The sequence below is a fragment of the Trachemys scripta genome, chromosome 14 (genome assembly GCF_013100865.1).
Source record: "Trachemys scripta elegans isolate TJP31775 chromosome 14, CAS_Tse_1.0, whole genome shotgun sequence".
Classification (NCBI taxonomy): Eukaryota; Metazoa; Chordata; order Testudines; family Emydidae; genus Trachemys; species Trachemys scripta.
In genome coordinates this window covers 35,604,249-35,631,118 of record NC_048311.1, presented here as the reverse complement: position 1 = coordinate 35,631,118, position 26,870 = coordinate 35,604,249, and the positions used below count along the sequence as shown (strand labels likewise).

The following is a 26,870-nucleotide window of genomic DNA, read 5'->3' as shown; positions in this document are numbered from 1 at the left end:
GGGGGGCGGGGCCAAAAAAAAAAAAAAACCTTCCTCCGCAAGCGCTGGAGGGAGGCCCGGGAGACTCAGGGGAAGCGCGGGGCCGGGGTGAGTAACAGTCCGGCCTGGCCGCGAGCAGGACTCAGTCGGGTGGTTGGGCGAGGAGGGGGGCGGCCCACGGGGCCAGGCGGCGGCTGTTGTTGTCCCCCCGGGCAGCGGGACTCGGGAGCAGCCGCTGCTGCAGCTCCCACTGCCGCGGGGGGAGGAAGCGGCCATGGCGCTCCGCGGCTGCGGCTCTGGCGCCCCCGAACCTCCCGAGCCGGGGCCTGCTGCGGGGACCCAGCAGCGCGCACGCTGGGTCCAGCCCCTGGCCCGTCGCGTCTGGGCTGCTGCCCAGCTGGTGCAATCCCGCGGCGGTCCTGGAGTGGGGGCAGCAGACCCCAGCCCCCCCGTCCCGCAGGGGAACGAACGGGGCTGGGCGGCCGATGCCTCCACCCCGGGGCCGCCGCGGGATAGCACCAGCTGGGCAGCCCAGACGCGACTGGCCAGGGGCTGGGCCCAGCGTGCGCGCTGCTGGGTCCCCGCAGCAGGCCCCGGCTCGTGGGGTTCGGAGGCGCCGCAGCCGTGGAGCGCCATGGCCGCTTCCTGCCCCCGCGGCAGTGGGAGCTGCAGCAGCGGCTGCTCCCGTGTCCCGCTGCCCGGGGGGACAACAACAGCCGCCGCCTGGCCCCGCGGGCCGCCCCCCTCCTCGCCCAACCACCCGACTGAGTCCTGCTCGCGGCCAGGCTGGACTGTTACTCACCCCGGCCCCGCGCTTCCCCTGTGTCTCCCGGGCCTCCCTCCGCAAGCGCCGGAGGGAGGAGGAGGAATGGTGAGCCCGGGGAAGAGGCGGGGATTCGGGGAGGGAGCCAATCGGGGGAGGAGGGGTCGGAGTCGGGGCGGGGGGGGTGCGAGCACTTCCGGGCTCTAGGCTCCGGGGCATTTCCTTGTTTGTCCGGTTGTCCCGACCGCATGTTGGTCGGGACGCGGGACAAACAAGGAAATATCGGGACGGTCCCGATAAAATCGGGACGTCTGGTCACCCTAGTTCTGGTATCTCTAGTGTCCAGTACCTTTTAGATATGTGTATTTTTGCAACATCAGCCCTTTCGTTGCCAGCTTCTGTGAGCAGGGCCTGCCTCTGGCTCCCAGCTTAACTTTGCTTTATGTTAGCAACGTCTTGACCATTACGTTAGTTCAGGCCTTAGGCCTCATACCAGGCCTCTGATAAGGGTTTATGTTTCAGGGCCTCATCTTACGACACTATTCTTTCTACACATCGGGATGGTTTGTTCCTGCAACCTCAATAAGGAAGGAAGGGGGGGAGGGGAGATGAAGCAGTGGGGAAGGGGCATGGGATGGGGAAGAGAAGGGGATGGGGGAAGCGGGGGCAAGGGGGGGGGAGCTGGAACCCAGCATGCGGCATCCCCTTGGCAGAAGCTGGGGCTCCCCTATTAAGCAGGCCCATCGAACCCTCATCCTGACAAGCCCCACCTCCCCTGCATCTGTACCACCGCGAAGAGCCCCAACCACTTGCACTCGGACCCCCACCGAAAGGAACCCCACCTCCCCTGCACGTAGACCCCCCTCTCCCCCCCGCTGAGCCCCAAACACCTTCACCTGGATCCCCTGCAGAGTCCCATTGCCCCTGCACTTGGAACCTCCCAATGAGCTTCTGTGCATCCAGATCTCCCACTGAGCCGCCCACACCCAGATTGCCCACAGAGAACTCTCTTACCCCCACCTGGATCCCCCCACACTAAGTCCTTCTGCACTTGGATCCTGCTGCCGGGCTGAGCCTGCTCACCCACACCTGGTGCACCTGGCACAGGGAGACAGGGCCCCAGGGTGTTTCTGGGGCAGGCCTGGCCCTTGCATTGTGTCAGTGTCGGGTGCAGCCTCACTGCCGAATCCCTGTCCCGGGGTGGGGTGGGGTGGGGGAAGGCTGCAGGGTAATCTCCCACCTACATGCAACCCATGGTCTGTGCTCCCCGCTGCCATGTTGGAGCCTCCACATTTATTTATTGACAAATAAAATTTGCAGAATTTTAAAATATTGTGCACAGAATTTTTAATAGTTTGGTGCAGAATCCCCTCAGGAATATGGGGTGTTGTGCAGCTGTGATGGTGGAACTGTGAGGAAGGTGGTGGGCAGTGGGGAGGTCTACGGGTGGGGGGCGCTGGGCGAGTGGAGTGCAGGGTGCTGTGCAGTTGTGGTGGGAGGCCAGTGGGGGAGGTCTCTGGGAGGGGTGGGGGCTGGGCATACAGATCTGTGGTGGAGATCTTTGGGAGAGCGGGCACTGGGCATAAGGGTAGGGCACTGGGCAGGGGGGTGGTGTGGTGCAGGCCTGCCCTCAAGGGGAAGGGGCATGCTGGCAGCACAGGGCTGGGCAGGCCAGTGTGCATCTGGCATCTGCAGGATTGTAAACAGTGCCCGCCTGCTGGGCTGCACCTGCCACGCTGTGCCTCATTGCCCCCAACCCGCCCTTCACTCTGGAGACTGACCATCCCGCCCCCCTGCACCTTGCCCCATGCAGGCCCACAAATATCTTTGGCGCTGGGCCCACAAAAAGTTCATCTGGCCCTGCCCGCAGTCCAGCAGCTTTCCCTGAAATACAGAAAAAATCGTGATTTAAAATCAATGAAATAGAGAATTCTGTTTCTCTCCAGGTGCCAGCAGGGGAAGTTCCAGCAGCTGGTAGAGATTTCTCCTGATCTGGCAAAGAGACTTGGTGATTTTACCCAGAAAAACATTGTACTAAAGGAGACTCTGAAGAAATTCCAAGGTACTGAGCAGGGATTGAAAAAGGAAAATGGAGTCTGATCTCTGTGAATGTTGGAGGAAACGGGCTGTGTCCAATTAGCTGCGAATGTAAAACCCAATTTAAGAACATGGAAGAAATATAGACAAAGTTTTGAATTAGCTAAGAAATTTCCACCCAAAATATAAGATATTTATGGAGGAACAACAAGAGTCCGAATGTGATTGTCGCCTTCCTTGCCCTTATTCTTGAGGACTGCAAAGTACTTGGTTGAGTGAAACTCTGTGCTAATGCAGAGGGCTCCATCTTCTCTTCCTGAGTCTGTTTCATTCCAGTCTGACCTGTCTAGGAATTTTCTCTTGTAGAAAGGCGAGAAACACTAAATGCCACATAAGCCGTGTTTATAACTATGTTGTTAGTGCTGAAAGGGGTCCATAAGCCTGATACTGGCCCACCTCCATATGGGCGAGTTTTACACTGTCTCTCTCTGTATTTCTCTCTCTGGGTCTCCCTGCCTTGTCCCCTCTGTTTATGGCCCAGAACTAAAGCACAGTTATTCTGATTAATTGTAGAAATCCTGCATGAAACATAATTTTGATACCATGAAATCTCTTTCTCTCCCTCTCCTCCCTAGACGCTCTGATGTTTGAACTGCAGACAGCGAGTAAGTGGATCTCTGGTAAAAGGGGGTAGTGGAATGGGTGGGGTTTTAGATGGATTGAGTGAAAAGGACAGTTTGTGTTTGTGGCACTGGATTCACTTGAGGAAGAAGCTTCTGAGATCAAACAAAACAGAGGCCTCCATCCATAGAGTGAGCATTGCAAGGTAGGGGCTGGCCATAAGCACGCTAATATATATTAAACCTTTAATTGGTGTACAATGTTTTGATTGAGTGAGGGCTTTGACTCCTCCATTATGCTGAGGGGGTGGGTGCCTGGTCTGACCCTTCCTTGGTGTGTCCATAGGCCATCGCCCCCTTCTGTGTCTCTCCTTGTGGGTCCCACCTCTCCCTTACCCCATGGCTCTTGGGTTGCCAACTAGGCCCCTCCATCCTCTCTGTCTTTGGGAGGTCTTCCATGGACACTGCCTCCACCTCTACCATACGGCATGGGCTGGGGGCCCTGCCCTGGTGTACCCACCAACTCCCTCCCGCCTCCTTCGACCCAGGGCTACTGCCTCCTCCCCTTGTCCCAGCTGCACTGGGGTTTGTGCTCCCCTCTCTGCTGCCTCCTTGATTCCCTCTGACTGGGGGTGTCTCCCCAAGAGGCTGCTGAGGCTGCTGCTCCTTCGGTCCCACCCCAGGCTCTGCTGCCTGCCCCGCCCCGCCCCGCCCTGTCCCTGCTGCTGGGAGTGGGTAGGCACAGCACAGGGAGCAGGGAGATGCAACAGGGGAGGAGATGGAGATGCAGAATTTGCAGCTATAACTGCACCTCTAGGCCCTGGGAGGTGGGAGCCGCGGTGAAATCCCTGCTCAGCCCCAGCACAGAGGCAGCTCCCTGAGACCCAGGACAGAGGCAGGAAATCAGGGAGGGTCCCAGCCAGGACGGGGCTGCTGGGGAATGTGAGAAATGGTCCCAACCTCCCCAATGGCCGAGCTCTGACGAACGCTCCGATTCTCTGTCCCCAGTGACGCTGGATCCAGACACGGCTCATCCTGAACTCGTCTTGTCTGCGGATCGGAAAAGTGTGAGACTGGGAGACACACAGCAGCGAGTGCCCAACGATCCTGAGAGATTTGACTGTAATCGCTGGGTGCTGGCCTGTGAGGGATTCACCTCAGGGAGACATTGCTGGGAGGTGGAGATGGGGGATGGGCAATGCTGGGCTGTAGGAGTGGCCAGAGAGTCTGTGAATAGGAAGCGGGGGTTGAGTTTTAACCCTGAGGAGGGGATCTGGGCTGTGCAGTGGCTGCATGGGGATCAATATCAGGCTCGCACCTCCCCTGAGACCACAGTGTCACTGGGCCGGGTCCCCAGCAGGATCCGGGTTTGTCTGGACTGTGATGAGGGGCAGGTGGCATTTTTCAGTGCTGACAACAAGGCCCCGATCTTCACTTTCCCACCAGCATCTTTCAATGGGGAGAGAATCCGCCCTTGGTTCTGTTTCTGGGACAGTGAAACCCAGCTGAGACTCTGTTCCTGATGCACAAGATTATCTATCCCCCTGCAGGCCAAGAAATGGGCTTCTCTAGCTTCTGGCACCCTCATTTCTACAACCCGGGAAGCTAAAGTGGGCTGGTGACCTGTTCTCCCCCCTCCAAAAAACCAACCAACCAAAACCACCCAACCCTCAGGGACATTGACCAGCCTGTTTGTCACTGTTCTCTATGATCCCGGAGGACTCTAGCATTCTGCCTGGTCAGAGAGCAAGAGGAGGAGTCCTGGGTGAGGGAGGACAGTACAGGTGGCAAATCTTTGGGGCAGGGGGGGGACAGGAGAAAATGGCTAATCTTCACTTTTGATGAGTGTTTTCTAGAATTTGACTATGGAGAATTTAACCGTGGAGGTTGTTGTGTTTTATGGTTTCATGGTTTCACAGCTGCAAAGATGCTGAAATTTTTGTGGCTCACGATGGATTCTCTTGTCTCTCCTGTTGGGTAAAATACAGCAATAAACCCAGGAGCCATCAGAACTACTTGATAAACTGGTGGGGGGTTTGTTTGCTTTTTCCTGACCTGCTCAGTGGGATCGAAGTGAGTTATATGTCATTGGAATTGCAAGAAAAGCAACCCCTCTGGAATTGCAACAACAGTAATGATCATGTCTCTGCTAGGCCATACACAGGTGCTTTCACACAATGTCTGTTGGATCCAAATTTCCCAGCCTGGGCGCATCAAGCATTCAGACAAACAGTGACATGTAGCTAGTTCCTCGTCCAAACTTTTCAGTGACCAGGGTCACATGCGTAGTTGTGCGACTCCTCTAGTGGCTGCGTTCAGAAACAAAAAGGCATCATCATCTGTTCAACGTGGCCTTGCACATACAGCATGTGCAAGGTTATTCTGTGCAGAGGATGCCATTTTACTCTACAAAATGGCATCCGGACCCTATTAGTACTGTGTTTTTGAGGTTGTGACCTTGCTCACATAGCGCATGAGTGCTCATGCCTTGCAGAGACACCATTTTTAAAGCTGGTCTGCTGCAGGGACAGATGCATTCGGGGACCAGACAGAATGGTCCTGGGATGTATACGGCCTACGGGCCGCCAGTTGAACTAGTCTTATAGATAGGGTGACCACCCATCCCTAATTTCAACGGCCTGTCTCTTATTTCATTGATTGTCCCTTATGGTAGCCATCCATCCCTTATTTAAAGGGACATCCCTTGACCACTATCCGCATTAAGTTGATGATGATTGCATTGTATATCTGAGGGCAGTAGAAATGTACACTTGGAAGCAAAGTACATGATATGCTAGGGAAAATGGTGTTTGCCTAAAATGTCCTTTAAAATAAAGAATTACCCCTTATTTTTCATGTGGTCTTCCCTTGTTTCCATCCAGCAAAAGTTGTCACTACTTATACAGTAGAACCTTGGAGTTACTAGCACCTCGGGAATGGAGATTGTTAGTAACTCTGAAATGTTTGTAATTCTGAACAAAACGTTATGGTGGTTCTTTCAAAAGCTTACAACTGAACATTGACTTAGTACAGCTTTAAAACTTTACTATGCAGAAGAAAAATGCTGCTTTCCTTCTTTTTTTTTTTTAGTAGTTAACATTTAACACAGCACTGTTCTGTATTCACCTTTTTTTGGGGTCTCTACTGCTGCCTAATTGCGTACTTCCGGTTTCAAATGAGGTGTGTGGTTGACTGGTCAGTTGGTAACTCTGGTGTTCGTAACTCTCAGGTTCTACTGTAGGTCATAAGAACCTAGGCAGATGGGGTTCGAAAAAGTTCTTGTATGTGTAACGGATCCTGCACATCCAGGGTGTGTGAGTTCATGACCTTGTTCGTATGGTGTATGAGAGGTTGCGCTGTGCAGAGGACACCATTTTGTAGAGCTGGTCTGCTGTGGGGACAGATATGTTCGGGGACCAGACAGAATGGCCCATGGATCTGGCCCATGGTCCTGAGGGTGAATCTGGCAGACACACAGATGTCAAAGTTACGAGTGGGGATCTAAAGGGGGAAGTTCAGTCCTGAAATCACAAGCTCCTACCCCTTGCCTTAAAGCAGTGACTCCTTTGAGCTATCATCGGTGGGAGCCAAATTTAAGTAAAGACACTTCCACAGCTTGGACACTGAACCCTGTGCACTGGGCTGTGAGGGCTTCACCTCGGGGAGATGTTACTGGGAGGTGGAGGTGAGGGATGGGCAATATTGGGCTGGGGGCTGGCCAGAGAGTTTGTGAGAAGAAAGGGTTGGATCAGGTTTAACCCTGCAGAGGGGATCTGGGCTCTGCGGCAGTGCAAGGTTAAGTATTTTGCTCTCACCTCCCCTGAGACCTGCCTGCATCTGAGCAGGAACCCTGGTAACATCCCGTTTCTCTGAACTATGGGGGGGGGGGCAGGTGGCATTTTATGATTCTTCTAGTGAGGCTCCGATCCTCACTTTGTCCCTGGCCTCTTTCACTGGGGAGAGAATCCTCCCTTGGCTCTGGGTTGGGCCAGGATCCCAGCTCAGATTGTAGGTGTGTAGGCATTGCTAACTGCACTGGAGCAAGTGTGGCCTAGCACAAAAGGCTGTTGAGTTACAGCTGCATGCTCACTGCGGTCATGTTGACTGGAGTGAAGGTGGGGGCAGAGATGACCCGTGCCTGTCAATAGTGGGGGGGACACAGTGAGGGCAGCCGGCTTCAGCAGCATTACTGTGCGTGCTCACTCCGTGTGAGCATGTTCAGTACAAGCTGAACAGGAAATTGGGGAGGAGAGGGAGACATGACCCCACATGCTCCTCCCCACCCCCCACCACGTTGCCTCTGGGTGGGGGCATATCCCTTGGTTCTTAGCACTGCGCTATTCCAAGCCACTCCTTCCCAACCCTCGCAGTAGGGTTGCCAACTTTGTAATATATAAAAACCGGACACACTAGCAGGAGTATCGGAACCTTCCCTGCTTCGCCCCTTCCCCCAGGCCTCACCCCTGCCCTGCCTCTTCGCCCCTGCCCCGCTCCTTCCTCCTGAGGCCACATCACCTGTTCACTCCTCTTTCCCCGTCCCCTCCTTGCTCACTGCTCTTCCCCTCTTCCCCCTCCCTGAGTGGGTCGGGAGGGATTCGCCTGCAGCTGCCTGATGCAGGTAGGAGGCAGCTTCGGCTGAGTAGGGGCTGGTGTGGGTGATGATTCAGCACCTCCCCTGCCTGCAGTAACTGGACTTGAGGTGTCCAGTCAGTAGATCTGACCGGACACAGTCAGGTCCACTTTTTGGCTGGACTTTCCGGTCGAAAACCAGACACCTGGCCACTCTACCTCGTAGTGCATTTTAGGAAAACATTTTGGTCCTTTACGGTTACGTGGCAGGAAGTGGGGTTGCACATGGAGAATTTTGCAGCAGGCCATTTCTGGCTGCATTCTGTTGGGGAGTCACGGATTCTCCCCCCGCCATCTCTCCCCCCTCCTCCCGCGTGAACGAAGAAGGTTGCAAAATCCTGACATTAATGCTGCTGTGATTTCAGCGGAGGGAGTCATGTCCCAGGGATGAAACATGCTGAAGGGCCTTTCGCTGGTGTCATTCCAACAGGAGAAGGCGGGGTAGGCTCTCATGAGGAGATTGGGCAACGGGTGGAACAAAGATACAAAATGCAGAGGTTGATTCTTATGCCATTCCTCTTTGGTTGGGCTGTTTTTCTTTTTCTAGTGAGAGGCTGCCAGCAACCGAGCAGCTCCTAGCGGATGAGAGATCCATTCTTCAATTCCTTAGGTGTGACCACTTCCATGAGGAAGTCCCAGGAGCTGGAGGGAGGGGTGCAGAGGTCTGACGGGGGCAGAGAGAACTCTCCATTTCAGTGGAGTTTACATCGCAACCCTGTCTCCGGTTCAGCTTCAAATGTATTTCTCCCATTACAGTAAGATGCAGTGGCTGGAATGCTGTATCCCCTTCCAGGTCCTGTAGCTAGCATCTCCAGCCAGGACCTGCTTCCCCAAGGCAACTGCATTTCCTCTTCCAGGTGCAGTTTCACCAACCCCCCTAGAGCAATGGCTCTCAACCTTTCCGGACTACTGTACCCTTTTCAAGAGTCTGGTTTGTCCTGCCTACCTCCAAGCGTACCACTTAAAAACATACAAAATCAGATGTAAAAACACAAAAGTGTCACAGCCACACTGTTACTGAAAAAGTGCTGACATTTTCTCCTTTTTACTATATAATTATAAACTAAATCAATGGGGATATAAAATATTGTACTTACATTGCCGTGTATAGTCTATAGAGCAGTATAAACATGTCACTATTTGAAATTTTAGTTTGCACTGACTTTGCTAGTGCTTTTAATGTAGCCTGTTGTAAAACTAGGCAAATATCTAGAGGAGTTGATGTACCCCCTGGTACACACCCCTGATTGAGAACCACTGGGCTAAAGTACCAGAGAGATGTATTCTCCTCTCTAGGACTGAACGGGGCTGTCCACCAGCACAATCACACAGCTCCCAGCACAGCCAGGGTTACCAGAGTAGAGCCCTCAGGGACTGGGATTCTCAGATAGCTCAGCCAATGAGACGGATCCAGGAAATGAAACCTGCAGCTGGGCTGTACCAGAGAAGTGAAACTAACCTGGTCCCACACATTTGCAGTGCAGGGAGCGATGGCCGCTGTGCAAAAACTCCAGGATGAAGCCACTTGTTCCATCTGTCTGGAGTATTTCAAAGCCCCGGTGTCTATCCACTGCGGGCACAACTTCTGCCGGGCCTGCATCAACCAGTGCTGGGGGCAGTCGGAGCCCAACTTCTCCTGCCCCCAGTGCAGAGCAACCGCCCAGCAGAGAAACTTCAGGCCCAACAGGGAGCTGGCGAACATGGTGGAGCTAGTGAAACAGTTGAAGTTACAAGCGGGGAAAGAGCCAGAGGGGGAGCGAGTGTGTGAGAGGCACCAGGAGCCTCTGAAATTGTTCTGTGAGGAGGATCAGAGCCCCATCTGCGTGGTGTGTGACCGATCCAAGGCTCACCGAGACCACCCTGTGATTCCCATCGAGGAGGCTGCCCAGGAGTACAAGGTAGGAAAACACCATCAACGATCCCAAACCCAGATGGCAGGAATTGGATAAAATCTGACCTGGGAATTACTAACCTGTGTTCTTTACTTTAAAGGATTTATTTTTGGTGTACGGGGTCTGTTAGGGTGACCAAATGGCAAGTGTGAAAAAGCAGGGTGGAGGGTAATAGAGTCCTATGTAAGACAAAGCCCCTACTATCAGGACAGTCCCTATAAAATAGGGACATCTGGTCACCCTAGGGTCTGTGAATTAGACCTAAGTTGTGCTGCCTTTTGCCTGTTTAACAGCTCTCTTTGTAACCAGGTTCTGTAGGAACAGGACGGATTTAAAAATGTATTAAAGCTGATGTTAAAAAATTACATAGTACACAGGTTAAGAAAAGCGTGTCTGTTCATCTGGGTATAGTGCTTAGATTATCCACAAATACAGAGTTTGTTTTAAAAGTCATAAGATACAGATAGCACATAATCAGCAATAACACAAATATTGGTGAATAAAATTAACAATACAGTTTAGATATTAGCATCCCAGTATTTGGATACATCACTCATGAAAAGATATACAGAGAGTGGGTTGTGGAAAGCAAATATATCAATGAGTGAAGCTGGTCCCTCAGTAATTGAGAATTTGGGGTAGGTTGTCCATTGGAAAATACAACCATCAGGGAAGTATTTCAATCAACCCAAGGAAATGAAGAATTAATCTCTCATCTGCTAGTAGCTGCTCACTGGAAAAAGAAAAACAGCCCAACCAGAGAGGAATTTATTCTGCCTCCGTCTGTGCCAGTCATTTCAGGCTCCAAAGAGTAATAACCCAGTTCTTCCTTCCAAAACATCCTGGCCAATCATAAACCAGCACAGCGGACTATTCAGAGCCTCTGGGTTACATGGATTATCCAGACCAGGGTTATAATATTGCTAACCAGTAAAACAATCCAGTAAATTGTGAAATGCAAATCCGGTTACGTTCAAAAGCTCTAGGAAGTGAGTTTTCCTCCAAACAGCACCAGCAACTCCTGTAAAGTTGAATACACTGTGTAAATTCTTTCTAAAGTCTGAATCGGATCCATAGGTTTTATTTATTTAAATTATTTTCTGTGAAGAAGACACCCAGGATACCCTTCCCAGCAGAACAGATCACAAACCATGTTTCTTTGCTCAGGAACAAATCTGGACACAACTGCAGACCCTGAAGGACGAGAGAGAAAAACTCCTCAAATACAGACAGGCCGAGGAGGGGAAAAGCCAGGAATACCTGGTAGGTGCCTGTTATGACTCTGTAGATAGGAGGTGGTGGTATGCTGTGTGGTGGGGTGGGGTGGAAGGGTGGAATAACACAACTACTGCATACTGACTAGGGGTGTCTCTGAAGCCCCCCCCTCCATTTTTCCCTCTCTTCAGGGTCCTTTAAGAACTCACAGAGGCTTTCTCTGGTAAATGGTACCCCTAGTTTCATACCAGAACCAGTTTACAACAAGCCAGAGTCCCAAACTAAAGTCCATTAGAACAACGGGGGGAGGGATAGCTCAGTGGTTTGAGCATTGGCCTGCTAAACCCAGGGTTGTGAGTTCAATCCTTGAGGGGGCCACTTAAGGATCTGGGGCAAAATCAGTACTTGGTCCTGCTAGTGAAGGCAGGGGGCTGGACTCAATGACCTTTCAAGGTCCCTTCCAGTTCTAGGAGATGGGATATCTCCATTAATTTATTTATTTAATTTATTTATAACACAAAGAAAAAGTCCATACTTAGCTCTAGAGAGAGAGAGAAAGTGGATGAGGTAATATCTTTTATTGGACCAACTTCTGTTGGTGCAACATACAAGCTTTTGAGAAGCTGGTCCACTCAAAGGTGTCACCTCACCTACCGTGTCTGTCTAATATCCTGACCAACTATGGAAGATATTTAGCTCAGGCACTTTCTCTCACCCCCCCAGGGCTCTTCTTCCATTCTGGTCTGATCTCCCAGACATCCCCCTCACTGGAGCTCTGACACCCACTCCCAAACGCAGTCAGGGTTTCTCAGTGCCCTGCTCACTGGGCTTTACCCTCCTAGCTTCCTGGTGTCATGGTCCTGCCGGAGCCTTCCTCTGCAGCTATGTCTATACTGCCACCTAGGTCAGCAAAACTTCTGTCGCTCAGGGGGGTGAATGTTCCACCCCCCTGAGCGATGTCAGTTACACCGACATGTTCACAGCGCTTCTCCCGCCAACATAGCTTATGCTGCTCGCGGGACTGCTTTTCTTATGCTGACAGGAGAGCATAGAGGGCTGTACATGTAGACATGGCCTTTCTCTTTGCACTAGCCATTCCCTGAGCACAGCCACCTCTATCTGTTCTTTGTCGGCAATTGCCTGATTCCCCTCAGGTGGGGCTTCTTCCAAAATCTGAATTAGCTTAGCCCAGTGGTCCCCAAACTTTTGAGTGTTGCAACCCCCTTATCCTTGTCCATGCCTGCCCCTGCCGGGAGTGGGGCCATGGCTCTGGGTGTGGGGGGAGAGAGGATGCGGATGGGGTAAGGGGGCGGAGGCTGGGGCCACAGCTGGGGCTGGAGCTGCAGCCAGGACCTGGGGGTGGGGCCGGAAGCAGAGCTGCGCTGAGGCTGGGGGCAGAGCCAGGTGTGGGGCTGTGAGCTGGGGCTGCTGCTGCAGGTGGGACTGGAGCAGAGCTGGGGGCAGGGAGGGGCTGGGTGGCGCTCCCTCTCTGGCTCCCATGGGGGCTGGCCCAGGCCCCGCTGCACCCCCTGAAGGCTCCTCCATGCCCCCCTGGGGGGAACGCCCCACAGTTTGGGGACCTCTGGCATAGCCCCACACTCTTCAGCTCATGGGGCAAGTGGCCCTGTTCCAGGGTGTGTCTCTTGGGTTTGCACAGCTGCTCTGTTCCTCTCTTTCTCTTTGCATGCATGTTTGCAGCTGTGTGTATGTCACAGTTGCCCACTTTCACGTGGTAAATAAGCACCCCGACTTTCACAATAAGTCAAAAATCAAGCTAATCTCGTTTCAAAACAAGGCAAAAAACAAGCCAATCCCTAAGAACCCCAACACTCTATGTGACTAGATCCCCCCGGTGTGCAGTCTGGGACTGTGGTGGGCCTGCTGTGCACCCCTGACTCTCTCTTCCCCTTGCCCCTGCTTGCCAAGAATTGATAAAAAAACAGAAGCAACAAGCTACAACAAGCAACAAGTCAAACAAGCTACAAGCCAAAAACTAGCCAACAAGCAACTCACAAGACAATTAAGCCTAAAATAAGCCCAGTGTCTGCATTTTTTTCCGCAGGTTTGGCATGTCTGGTGTGTGTCTCTCTTTCGTCTCTGCATGAGCATCGTGATTCTCCTAAATTGTTTGTTTCGATCTGTCCCAATAAGCCGCTGCCCATGTAGCTCTGAAACCTGCTCTTGGAAGAATCTGGACTGTTGGAGCCCATTGATCAGATGATACATGAAGAGGCAGCAGAAAGACAAATTAGGGCCAAGACAACATTAAGAGACATTACGAACAAAGCAGGAAGCTTTAGGGGAAAACACTGATCTAGTGGCATGGGGGGAGTTTCTGTCAAAAGGCCCTGTTGACATTTCACAAGTGGCAATGAAATTCTCCTGAATGCGCACACCTGGCCATAGGGGTCAATGGAAATATGTTAATTTTAGGGCTGTCAATTAATCGCACTTAACTCAAGCGATTAATTTGTTTTGAGTTACCTCGATTAAAAAAATTAATCACGATTAATCACAGTTTTAATCGCACTGTTGAACAATAACAGCAATAATACCAATTTTAAAGTATTATAAATATTTTTTGGATGTTTCCTACATTTTCAAATATATTGATTTCAATTACAATGCAGAATACAAAGTGTACAGTGCTAACTTTATATTATAATTTTTCATTACAAATATTTGCACTCTAAAAAAGATAAAGAAATAGTGTTTCAATTCACCTTATACAAACACTGTAGTGCAATCTCTTTATCATGAAAGTTCAACTTACAAATGTAGAATTTTTTTTTACATAACTGCACTCAAATATATAACAATGTAAAACTTTAGAGCCTACAAGTCTACTCAGTCCTACTTCTTGTTCAACCAATCGCTAAGACAAACAAATTTGTTTATCTTTACGGGAGATAATGCCGCTTGCTTCTTATTTTGTAGCCAGCGTTGCAAGGTATTTATGTGTCAGATATGCTAAACGTTCATATGCCCCTTCATGCTTTGACTTCTAGATTGCACTATCTTTTGTTTATCTTTTTTTTAACAGTGCAAATATTTGTAATAAAAAATAACAATGTAAAGTGAGCCCTGTACACTTTGTATTCTGCGTGGTAACTGAAATAAACATCCAAAAATATTTATAATAGATTTAAATTGGTATTTTATTATTGTTTAAAACTGCAATTAATTTTTTTAATCGTTTGACAGCCCTAGTTAATTTACATCTGGTGCAAGGTATCCCATGACTGTTCCCTGCCCTACCTTTTCCTTATTTGTGTCTGTCCGTTTCAGGGGAAGACAGATGCTGAGAGACGGAAAATCATGTCTGAAATTCGGCAATTGCGCCAGCTCCTGGAGGAACAAGAGCGACTCCTGCTGGCTCAGTTGGGAGGCCTGGACAAGGAGATTGTGAAGATGCAGAATGAAAATGTCACCAAACTCTCAGTGGAAATTTCCCGTCTCAATGAGCTGATCAGTGAGATGGAGGGGAAGTGCCAGCAGCCCACGAGTGAATTCCTGCAGGTGAGAACCCCGATTCTTGCGAGGCATTTGGGGAAGGGGTACAGGATAAAACTCACGAGTCATGGAATGCAAAATTGAAACCTCAGTATAGAACTCATGGTGTGTATTTTTTAAACAATTTCTCTATGTTGCTATTAATGAATTTTCCTCCTCCTGTGAGTAGGGAACTGAGACCCAGAGAGATTAAGGGTATGTCTGTGCTGCAAGCAGGGGTGTGACTGAAGCTCATGTAGACATGCCTGGGGCAGCTTTGATCTAGCTAGCTCCAATAACAATCGCCGTGAAGCCAGGGCAGTGCAGGTGGAACCATGGACTCACTGCTCAAGTACATACCCAGGGTCCTGGCTGGGTGTATAATCCGTGCTGCTGCAGCAGTTATTCTGAGTGGAGCTAGTTCGATCGAAGCTAGCTCAAGTACGTCTCCACATGCTGGAGTCGCACCTCGGATTGCAGTGTAGCCGTCCCTTGCGAGTGCAGCTGTGTCTGTACCCAAGATGTGAATGGAGATTTCCTGCACCTCAGTCGAGTGCTTTGCCACAAGGCCAAATGTCCTCTCTTACAGACATCATTGCCTTCTGCTGGCTGGGTAAAGAACCCAGGAGAAGGGCTTAGAAGGCAGATATCCTAACCACTACAACACCAACTGAGCAGCATTGGGATGGTGTGTAGCCAGATACCCAGTCCTGTGTGGCTACTTCATTCAAACACAGATCTGGGCATGAGGATAATAATTATTAATTACTGTTACACATATTTGTGTTCCAAAGTGATTGTGACAGGGAAATGCAGTTAACTAAGCAGTTAGCTACAGAGGATATCCCTGAGATGACACTGTTAAATAGAATCATAGAAAGTAGGACTGGAAGGGACCTCAAGAGGTCATGTAGTCTTGTCCCCTGCGTGGAGGCAGGGCCAAGTATTATCTAGGCCATCCCTGACAGGTGTTAGTCTAAACTTCCTTAAAAACCTCCAATGATGGAGATTCCACAACCTAGGTAATTTGTTTCAGAGCTTAACCACCCTGCCAGTTAGGAAGTTTTTCCTAATGTCCAACCTAAACCTCCCATGCTGCAATTTAAGCCCATTGCTTCCTGTCCTGTCCTCGGTGGTTAAGAACAATTTATCACCACTCTCTTCATAACAACCTTTTACATACTTGAAGACGGTTATCATGTCCCCTCTCAGTCTTCTCTTCTACAGACTAAACAAACCCAATTTTTTTCAATCTTCCCTCATAGGTCATGTTTTCTAGACCTTTAATCGTTTTTGTTGCTCTTCTCTGGACGTTCTCCAATTTATCTACCTCTTTCCTGAAGTGTGTTGTCCAGAACTGGACACAGTACTCCAGTAGGGGCCTAATCAGCACGGGGTTGAGCAGAAGAATTACTTCTCATGTCTCGCTTATAACACTCCAGCTAATACATCCCAGAATGATGTTTGCTTTTTTTGCAACAGTGTTACACCGTTGACTCATATTTAGCTTGTGGTCCACTATGACCCCCAGATCCCTTTCCGCAGTACTCCTTCCTGGGCAGTCATTTCCAATTTTGTATGTGTGCAACAGATTGTTCCTTCCTAAATGGAGTACTTTGCATTTGTCCTTATTGAATTTCATCCTATTTAATTCAGTTTGTCCAGATCATTTTGAATTCTAATCCCGTCCTCCAAAGTACTTGCAACCCCTTCCAGCTTGATATCGTCAACAAACTTTATAAGTGTACTCTTTCTGCCATTGTCCAAATAATTTATGAAGATATTGAATAGAACTGGATCCAGGAGAGATCCCTGTGGGTCCCGACTTGATATGCCCTTCCAGCTCGATTATGAACCATTGATAACTCCTCCCTGAGTACGGTTTTTCAGCCAGTTGTGCACGAACCTTAGAGTAGGTGTGTCTAGGCTCTGTTGCTCTAGTTTACTTATGAGATAAATAAAAAAATAAATGGGTACCAAGATAATTTATTAGCTCTGATTCATGTCACTCTGACACTGAGCTCCTTTTCTCTCTCTCTCTCCCCCCCCTCTAGGATATCAGAAGCATCTTGAGCAGGTACATGGCTCCTCACGCCCTCTGATCCCTCGCGATGCTTGGAAAGGGCTTGCACATGCATCTTCCCAGCCACTAACCTTCCCTGCTTAAAAACGTAATGGGTAGAGTTGATTGGGAGACAGGGGATGGATCACTTGATGATTACCTGTTCTGTTCATTCCCTCTGAAGCACGTGGCGTTGGCCACTGTCGGAAGACCGGACACTGGGCTAGATGGACCTTTGGTCTGACCCTGTATGGCTATTCTTATGTTCTTATGATTTAAAAAAAAAAACATGGGGAAAGAAATACAAACATGGTAAAGTCATTGTCATTCCACAAGCTTCAAAAAGCTTAATTTACCCATTTTCATTTATTTACTTAGGTTTCGAGAGTATTTTGCTTTTTTTCCCAATTGGCAAAAAAAATTGAAAACAAAAGATTGACGATACAGTTTTCAAAAGTGCCCAAGTGCCTTAGGAGCCTGAATAGCACCAGACTTAGACTTCTGGGGCCCGGAACCGCAAAGGTATTTAGGCCCCTAACTCCCATTAATTTCAGTGGAAGATAGGCACATAAATATGTTTGACAGTCTGGGCCTAACCATTTTCCCCCCTCAGTTGGAGGGAGTTCTTGAACTGGGGGGTTTCCAATATCCCTGGTGACTACTGTAATCACTGGGCTAGAAGTTCTGAAGGAGTCTCTTCTCCCCACAGCCATTTTGTGTAAGTTCTCCAGTAGGCATGGGTGGTGTGTATAAGAGGCCAGGGAAGGCTGAGCCTCCCCAAAAAGGCCGGCCATGCATCCGGAGGCGCGCTGGCCAGCCACTGCCTTTGGAGAACCAGAAGCAAAGCTCCATAGAAGGCAGGAAAAAGTGATGGGGCCATGGCAGAGCCAGGGCGGGACCTCGGGGTGAAGAGGCCAAATACGGGCGGGGACTCAGGGGCATGGTCCAGCCATCAGTGACCCCCGCCCCACTTCTAGGCAGCTTCCGGCGGTCACATGTGAGCCTCCCCAAATGGAAGACTCACGTGCCACCTAAGCCAATAGGCACCCGATCCAGCAGAGGTGATGTCTGAGCATGATTACCGAATTGGGCCCCATGGGAGGCTTAGGCAGAGGAACGCCTCTCTTCCCCCAGTTAGTGGATCGCTCTGGGGCCTGGGCATCCGGGCACCTGATGAGAAGCAAGAACATAGGCACCTACGAAAATGTCGGTGCTGAGCGAATTTAGGTGCCTGTAGGGTTTGGCAGCAGCTGGGGCTGGTGGATTGTGGCACCTAAAATCGGGATGTGGACCCCAAAATGTGGGGTTTTGTTGCCACAAGTAACTTTGTGGATCTGGGCCTACCTGCCCCAAGTAGAGCAAGTTATCCAGCAGGCTGCTCGACTCCACAGCTTTCACTTCCAAGATGATCAGAACATAACGAATGCGAAGGAGTCATGCCTAAAAGAAATAATTACACTGCAAACTGTGATTCCTTAGCAAAGCCTGTTTCTTTCTAGGTGTGAGAAAGGGAAGGCCCAGGCGGTGGTGGAGAGTCCTTCCAAGCTGGAAAAGAGAATCAGTGATTTCTCCCAGAAAAGGATCGATCTGGAGAAGATTCTGAGGGAATTCAAAGGTATCAAGAAGAGCAAATCAAAATGTCACTGTGGGAGGACATGGGTTCTGGATAAACAGTGTTGATGTCAAGCCCAACTCAATAATAGTAAAAGAATAGGTTATACATTCCCAGGAAGGGCCAAGGGAAGAGAAAATACAATAGAGAACCAACAACAATAAGAGTGAAATTTATTATTCACGCTCTCTTCCTTTGTTTCTCTCTGGGTATCTGAGCTCCCTTCCCCTGTGTTTGTGTCACAGAAATAAAGCACGTCACTATGAAAACGCATCTCTTCTCCCCCTGTCTTCTCTCTAGACACGCTGGTATTTGGGCTGGTGATGGAAGGGAGTCAATTTTTGGCAAAGGAGATGGAAAACGTAGGTGAAAAGGGTAAGTTTTCCCGGGGATATTGTAACAATGAGAAGAACCAAAGAGGAGATGGGTTTGCGGATCTGGATTCACTTGCAGAAGAAAATTCTGGGATCAAATAGAGCCAGTTTTCCACCTCATGGCAGTTTCCCACCTCCAGAGACTTGTAGGAAAGGAGCTGGGTGGAGAGGCCATGGAGCGGCTCTAAACAGTAGGGGTGATGTACAGATGGGCTGGGAGTCAGTGGTGTGATGTCTCCACCCTCTTTGGGGATGGGGCGGGGGCTGGCCGGCCTGATCATCCCCCAGTGTCTCCTTGGGGCATGACTCCCATCATTCTCTCTCCTCCAGTCCCATTGCTTTCTTGTCTTTTCCTCCTGGACTCTGATGCCGTATTCCCACACTTCCCGCCGTTCCATGGGCTGCATGCCCTTCCAAGGGGTTCCCACTGTCTTCCTTCCCCATAGGCGGTGGGTCTCTCCTTCCACCCATTGTCACTTCCATTTCCTCATGCTGCCCCCTCCTCTCCCCTTCCCTCTGGGCTAGCAAGAGGGTTTCCCCAGTGGACAGCTGAAAACGCTTCCTCTTTCACTCAACTTTGCCCCCACTCCCGTCCTAGCTGTGGGGGTGCAGCAGCCCCGGTAGGAGCAGGAGCAGAAGCAGAGTCAGTTCTTACAGTGCCTCCTAGTGCCTGGCAGAAGGGAGCTGCCATGAAATGGCCGCTCAGCCCCCAGCAGGAGCAGTTCCCTGGGACCTGAGACAGGCAGGAAATCAGGGAGGGCCCCAGCCAGGACAGGGCTACTGGGGAGTGTGAGAAATGGTCCCAGCCTCCCCCAGGGCTGAGCTCTGGCCCTAACGCTCTGATTCTCTCTCTCCCCAGTGAATGTGACTCTGGATCCAGAGACGGCTCATCCCAAACTTGTCCTGTCTGAGGATTGGAAACATGTGAAATATGGAGACGCCCGGCAGGATCTGCCCCACAATCCCAAGAGATTTGATTCTTCTCTCTGCGTGCTGGGCTGTGAGGGATTCACCTCGGGGAGATGTTACTGGGAGCTGGAGGTGGGCGAAGGGGGAGGCTGGGCCGTGGGAGTAGCCAGAGAGTCGGTGAAGAGGAAGGGACCGGTCAAATATAGCCCTGAAGAAGGGATCTGCGCTGTAGCTCTGCGCAGAGGTGAGTACTGGGCACTCACCTCACCTGAAGAAATCCCCCTGTCTCTGAGCTGGGTCCCCCAGAGGATCCGGGTTTCTCTGGACTATGAAGGGGGGCAGGTGGCATTTTTTGATGCTGATCACAAGTCCCTCATCTTCTGCTATATGAGGGCCTCTTTCACTGGGGAGAGAGTCCTCCCTTTCTTCTGGGTGGTGGGAAAGGTGTCCTGGCTCAGACTGGCTCCTTCAGAAATGAGGTTTCCAAGCCACGTCTCCAACCGTCATTTTCCTCAAAAAGGTGACAGTCATGTCCGCGTTGCACCCCCAGGGTTTCTCCACATTCCAGAAAGAGTAAGCAGCACTGAATTAAACCTAGCTGCTGCCTCAGCAGAGCGCGCAACCCCTGTCTCAGTCAACTCTTGGCTCAGTATCATGCAACAAATGAAACCGAGGCCACACTTGTCAACTGGTCAACCCCGCAGGCCGATCCACCACTATCCAGCCCGTGCCACCTACCCTGTAAGGGGAACAGAGCCCCATTCGGCCCAGGCAGCCACCCCCCAGCCCACAAAAAGGGATAATGTTGTTTGTTCCTTGTCCGACTTCCTGAAAAGAGGTAAATAGTTTCCAGCTGCCGTGCTCTTCACTGCCCCTGTGCCCCCAGGTACGATCTTGAGTCCCCAGCCGCTCTGCTCCCCTTCACCTGCTAGAAACTCTCCCACTGAGAGAGCCCAGAATGAGCCACTTTCTCTGTCCCTGGAGAGAAGCTGGGAGCTGCGGAGGGATCTAGGCCTGTGTGGGCCCTGGTGGCTAGGGATGGCCAGCCAGGGAGGAGCTGGAATTCTGTTCCTCGCCTTCCAGCTAAAGAACTAGCCTGTCCCCTGCTGCCCTAGTCACTCCTTGGGTTACAAGGATGGTCAATAGTGCTGGGCAGGCTGGGAAGCTGTTTGACTCGAGGGGAGCAGAGAGGGCAGAGCCCCTTGGAGCGGGAGGCTTTGGAGTATCAGTCACTTTGTGAATAGGGCTGAAGTTTCTGTACTGTACAGATTAATCTGTTTATTTTAGGGGCAAGGGGCCAGGCCGCGGCTGTGCAGTGGCTGCTTATTGTGCTAAACATGCTGATTCCTGAGTCCGTCCTACTTTGTTTGTGTCCGCCTGCTTTCTCTCCTCATCTACACAGATTGTGAACTCTTCAGGGCAGGGGATGTCTTGAAATACAGCACCAGGGGCCCCAGAGCCCAGACTTGTACTGGCACGTGCTAACACAGTTCCAATACTACACAATAACATCAATGAATGACTTGCCACTTGAAACATTTCTCTTTCTTTACAGCACCGTTTTGTATTTTACAGGATTTCCTGCCCTTTAGAAATTAAGAATCTGCAGCTACAAAGAGGGTTTGGTGGACATTAGGCAGGGTTATTTTAGCAAATTCTCTCTCTCTTTTTTTTTTTTTTAAATGAGTCACATAATCTGGGACCAAAGAGTTTTTAGAACAGGGTCTCTAGAGGATGCTAAAGGGCTCTCTTGTCTGGGCCATGTAGCATTAAATACAGAAATAAACTCAGAAGTGATCAGAAAAAGAGTTGCTTCTTGTTTGTTTGCCTTTTTTTTTTTCTTCTTCTTCATTGAAACGTTCTTTGCCCTCATGATGGGTTACAGGGAATGGTAGCTGCAGCCAGACAAACAGTGTCCCCCTTTGTCAGTTTAGAAATGGGAGATGTGGATAAACCCTCTTTAGATGGAAAATGAGGCAAACACCTGTATGCGACTGGTTACCAGGCCCAAACGATAGAGCACGTCATAGCTGAATGTCCCCTTCGTTCTTTTGTCCGGAGGCCTGAAGGACATTCATCAGTTCACTGCTGCGGCAATGTGCAGGCTATCAAACTTAGATATACCTTTGTCGTTGTTGCTACCTACCCAAGCCGTATGAAAGAAGAAGTAGTAGTTTAGGAAGTATCCTGCCATGTTGTGCTCTGTTTAGCCTGCTAGATCCAAATCTCAAAGCCTTGATGGAGCATAGTCAAGGCCCTGTGTACAGGCCTCGGGACAGACATCATGATTATTAATAGGGAACCAAACTAGGTCCTTCAGCCCCCAAATGACTTGCTCCTACCCCTGGGGAAAAAGGAGTTAGTCCCAGATCCTCAAAGGTGCCTAACTCCCTTTGGTTTCAATGGGAGTTAGGTGCTTGAATACCTTGTGGGCCTTACTCTTTTATGGGCATGTGTCTCCCTTGCCCTAAATCTGAGCATGTGGAGGGGAGAGGAATATGTGTCGAGATTCTCCCCTCAAATTGCATCAGGGATAGAATCATAGATTATTAGGGTTGGAAGGGACCTCAGGAGATCATCTAGTCCAACCCCCTGCTCAAAGCAGGATCAATCCCCAACTAAATCCCCAAATGGCCCCCTCAAGGATTGAACTCACAACCCTGGGTTTAGCAGGCCAACGCTCAAACCACTGAGCTATCCCTCCCCAGATAGAGAGGAGAGGGGCTGGGGTCTCTCCCACAAGATACCTTCATCCTCTAAAGCTCTCCCATCTCCTCCATCGTGACCACAGGACTAGCTGGGAGCCTGCTGCAATCACTCAGGTTGTCTCTGAGCTCCTGTCCAGCATCCTCAAGGTGCTTAGGTGCCTAAATCACATAGGAGTTAGGCACCCAAATATCACAGGCAGCTCTATACACTCAGCACCTCCTTCAAACTCCTCCGCCTGTCAACTCCCCTGTTGCTAGATACACGGCTTCAGCCTGCAGCAGCTGTCAGCACTGACTGGGAATCAATAAGACAGAAAATTTCATATTGCCCCTATATAAATCCATGGTACGCCCACATCTTGAGTACTGCGTGCAGATGTGGTCGCCCCATCTCAAAAAAAGATATAATGGAATTGGAAAATGAAATTAATAGGCAGCAGGTTTAAAACAAACAAAAGGAAGTATTTCTTCACACAACGCATAGTCAACCTGTGGAACTCCTTGCCAGAAGATGTTGTGAAGGCCAAGATTATAACAGGGTTCAAAAAAGAACTAGATATGTTCATGGAGGACAGGGCCATCAATGACTATTAGCCAGGATGGGCAGGGATGTTGTCCCTACCCTTTGTTTTCCAGAAGCTGGTAATGAGCGACAGGGGATGGATCACTGGATGATTACCTGTTCTGTTCATTCCCTCTGGGACTCCTGGCACTGGACACTGTTGGAAGACAGGCTACTGGGCTAGATGGACCTTTGGTCTGACCCAGTCTGGCCGTTCTTATGTTATGTTCTCCAGGAAAGCCCCCACCTATGCACTGACGAACACAACAGGAAGGCTTATAACATAGTTTATGGGCTCAGGAGCTCCCCAGCAGCAGCATGGTCTGGGAGGGTTGCTATTATTAGACCTCACCACCTTAGTCTGGTTATTTTATGAGCTGGTTCCCTTCCCTTTATATTAATGAGGTACCCTCTAAGATGTCAGTATGTTTGAGAATTTGGATCTTACTGTTAGCTATTTAGAGAAATATTAAACATTGCCATGTCATAGGAGTGAGTGTTGGGCACTGCACCATGATTACCAATGTGCTTTCTAGTGAAAGCAGAATTTTCAGCTTTTTAAATTCCACATGCGCTGTCTGATTGTCTTGAAAATTGCTACATCTCACCACAGGCTGAAATAAGAGTTTTTGGTGCAAATGTGTGTGTGTGTGTGGGGGGGGGTCAGTTGGCCAAGGGGTTCCTCAGCCGCAGCTGGCCACAAATGCCCTGCTTTTAAAATGATATTTATTTTAGATATTTAACACTTATTTGCACAGAGCTAATGGAAGAACTATGGGCAGTAACCATGCAAAACTACCTGATAACTGGGGCCCAAGCAGGAATGTGACTGGCTGTTGATGGATAGTTGACTTCTGTATTATTCTTTGTTTCAATCAGCAACATGGGATCCAGAACTTTTGAACCCCTGGGGTGGAAGACAATACAGGGTCAAGCTAAAAGCGGATCAATTCCACAAATTAGGTCTATATCCCTGTATTTTCTCACTTCCTTTCTCCCTTTTCTTGCCTCCCTTTGGCTCATTCAGTTTCCTTCAATCCATTACGCGAATGTATCAAAGAATAACAGATACACGGGAAGCATCCTTACTGACAGATGAATCTATGCTACACACGGTGGCTGAGGTGATGTCACTTATTGGACAAACGTCTGTTGGCGGGAGAGACAAGCTTTCGAGCTTACACAGCGCTCTTCTTCAGGTCTGGAAAAGCTACCCAGGACATGCGTACGCTGCAATAAAAGACATGTGGCTGGCCCACTCAGCTGACTATGGGGCTCAGGCTGTGGGGCTATGAAATTGCAGTGTAGACGTCCAGGCTTGGCCCGGATCCTGGATTTTGAGAACCCCTGGGAAAGAGGAGGGTCTCAGAGCCCAAGCCTGAGCCTTAATGTCTGCACTTTAGTAGCCACACAGCCCGAGCACTGCAACCCTGAATCAGCTGAGACTTGGTGCTGCAGGTTTTTTGTTGTAGTGTAGATGTAACCTCAGAGTAGGGTGACCAGACAGCAAATGTGAAAAATCGGGATGGGGATGGGGGGTAATAGGAGCCTATATAAGGAAAAGACCCCACAATCTGGATTGTCCCTATAAAATAGGGACATCTGGTCACCCTACCTCAGAGTTTTGTAGCTAAATACAAGGTGGAACAGATAAGGAGTTAACACATGTTGCAAGAGACCATTCAAGGTGAAGTGAGCAGTTAACCCCTCTCCAGCCCAGGACAGAAGAAGATTATTGGGTTACAGATTGGTGTAATGAGCCATAAAATCCGTGTTTTTATTAAGTCCATCATTTTTGGTGTCTAGTAGAAGGCAAAGAGAACAGAAACTCAGAGATCCAAGCAGACATGACCTCAGTGACTCCTGCACAGGAAATTCAAGAGGAAACCAAATGCTCCATCTGCCTGGATTATATGAAAGAGCTGGTGAATGTAGAATGTGGCCACAACTTCTGCCGAGTCTGCATCACTAACTACTGCGAAGCCGGCGGAAAGGGGGATTACGAACCTTTGTGCTGCCCCAGCTGCCGAGCTTGGATCCAGAAAAGGACTCTCCAGCCCAACTGAGAGCTGGCGAATATCATCAAAACCATCAAACGCTTGGAAAGGAAAAGACAGGAGAAGCTGTGCTTGAGACACCAGGAGAAACTCAACCTGTTCTGCGAAGAGGATGGGGAAGTCATGTGTGGCGTGCTGGCAATCGGCAGAGCACGGATCTCACAAGGTGCGTTTTGTTGAGGAGGCTGCCCAGAAATACAAGGTACAGTAGGAAACACTCTGCATCCTTCCCTTTTCAGACTAATATGTGCATGAGCGGTGGGTATAATAGGCCAGGGGAGGCTAAGCCTCCCTAACCCAGGCTGCGGCCCCGCCCATTCTCTGCCCTCGCTCCCCCTCTCCCCCGAAGCTGGTGGTGGCTCAGCGCCGTTGCTGTGACCATCAAGTCATGGAGGTCAAGAAGTGAATTACTCATTGGGACTGAACTCCCTTCCTATTCCTAGAGCTGTTCTCTCTGGGTATATCTACATTGCAATATAAGTCCAGGGTCAGTAGAACTCTAGTCAGCAGACCCTGGGTTTGTTAACCTAAGGCTTGAACATCTACACGCCTTTGTAATTCCAGGTTAGGAATTGCTGAATTCCAGGGTGGAGAAGCAATCAAAGTTTATTTGAGATCTCAAAGCGGTGCAAGGAGACTTGGCTTATTCTATGTGATTACAGGAACTTTAGGCAGATGAGAGAAGACTGGTGTGTCTCTCTGCTTCTCTACCATCCCCTGCCACATACACCCCCCCCCCTTTCCTCACTGCCACCAGTTCCAGCTTACCCTCCTTTTCCGGTACCCACAGTAGCTTACTAGAGGGCCCCTCGTTTCCTTGCTTACGTTGCCCAAGCTGCATAGAGAGCTGGGTTCCCGGCCCCCACTTCCCCCTGCAACCAGGTCCCCCAGTTCCCAACCATGCCTCAGTCCTGTTGCACCTGGTCTGCCCCTCCCTTCCAAGCCAGCTTCCTCCCCGCACATTCTGGCTAGCCCTCAAAGTGGGTGGCATGTACCTTAAGTGTAATTCCTAGTTTCCAGTAGCTTATGTTTCACAGATCTGTGTAATGTGCATTTCAGAGCACTTAGAAGAGCTGATATTAAACAGAAAGGGCTTCTCAACCTCAACTACTAGCTCCGTGATCCAGCTCTGTTATAAGAGTCTCTTTATATGGGCAGCGAGTTCTATGGGCCCGTGGTGCCTGGGCACCAGGAATATTCCTGGCCCGGGGGCCTGGTTCCAGCAAAGTTTCCCACCTGCCCCCACCCCTGCACATCCCCCGGCCCCGCCTGCCACCCCTGGGTGATTTAAAAGAGCCCAGGGGCTCCTGCCGCCACCTAGTAGCGCAGCGGGAGTGAGCAGCCTCCTGCGCGCTCGTTCCATCTGGCTGCCGGCACGTCCTTGCAGCCTGTGTTGGGGGGGCTGTGCCACTGCGCGCTGCCCTGGCACCGAACACCCCTGCGCCCAATTGGAAGCTGCGGGGGCGGTGCCTGGGGACAGCAGTGTGCACAGACCCCCCCCGGCCTGGCCCACCTAGGAACCGCTGCCGGAGGGGGTGCCCCAGGTAAGCACCGAACCCCCCATCCACTTCCAGAGCCTGCACCCACCCCAGCCCCCCAAACACACCCTCCAGCCCCCAAATTTCCTCCTGCACCCTGACCCCCCGCACCCTCTCGCCCCCAAACTCCCTCCCAGAGCTTGCACACCTCACTCCCTCCTCCACCCCCACCCGCTGTCCCAGTCCAGAGCCTGCACCCAGCACCCAAACTCCCTCCCAGAGCCTGCACCCCTCCCCCACCCAAACTCCCTCCCAGAGCCTGACCTCTCACCCCTTCTGCACCCAAACTCCCTCCCAGAGCCTGCACCCTGAACCCCTCCTGCATCCCAATCCCCTGCCCCAGCCCAGAGCCTGCACTCCCAGATCCCTTCCCCCACCCAAACTCCCTCCCAGAGCCTTAGGCAGGTGTGTGGGGCAGGGA

At 50.6% G+C, this 26,870-nt stretch overlaps 2 protein-coding genes across 2 annotated transcripts in view; both read left to right on the top strand.

Annotated features, from left to right (window-relative positions):
- LOC117887298 (zinc finger protein RFP-like) overlaps nucleotides 1-6,238 on the top strand; it is a 14,746-nt gene extending 8,508 nt beyond the window's left edge. Inside the window, exons 5-7 of the mRNA XM_034789752.1 lie at nucleotides 2,689-2,804; nucleotides 3,415-3,444; nucleotides 4,408-6,238. Coding sequence (XP_034645643.1) covers nucleotides 2,689-2,804; nucleotides 3,415-3,444; nucleotides 4,408-4,922 — 661 coding nt within the window. The 3' untranslated portion in view covers nucleotides 4,923-6,238. The remainder of the gene's footprint in view (nucleotides 1-2,688; nucleotides 2,805-3,414; nucleotides 3,445-4,407) is intronic.
- A 3,224-nt stretch (nucleotides 6,239-9,462) lies between these two features.
- On the top strand, nucleotides 9,463-21,392 carry LOC117887294 (E3 ubiquitin-protein ligase TRIM7-like). Its single transcript, XM_034789748.1, has 7 exons — nucleotides 9,463-9,926; nucleotides 11,088-11,183; nucleotides 14,424-14,654; nucleotides 16,682-16,704; nucleotides 18,189-18,304; nucleotides 18,602-18,676; nucleotides 19,535-21,392. The coding sequence occupies exons 1-7, from the start codon at nucleotides 9,519-9,521 to the stop codon at nucleotides 20,428-20,430; spliced, it is 1,845 nt and encodes a 614-aa protein (XP_034645639.1). The 5' UTR covers nucleotides 9,463-9,518; the 3' UTR covers nucleotides 20,431-21,392.
- Nucleotides 21,393-26,870: the final 5,478 nt, after the last annotated feature.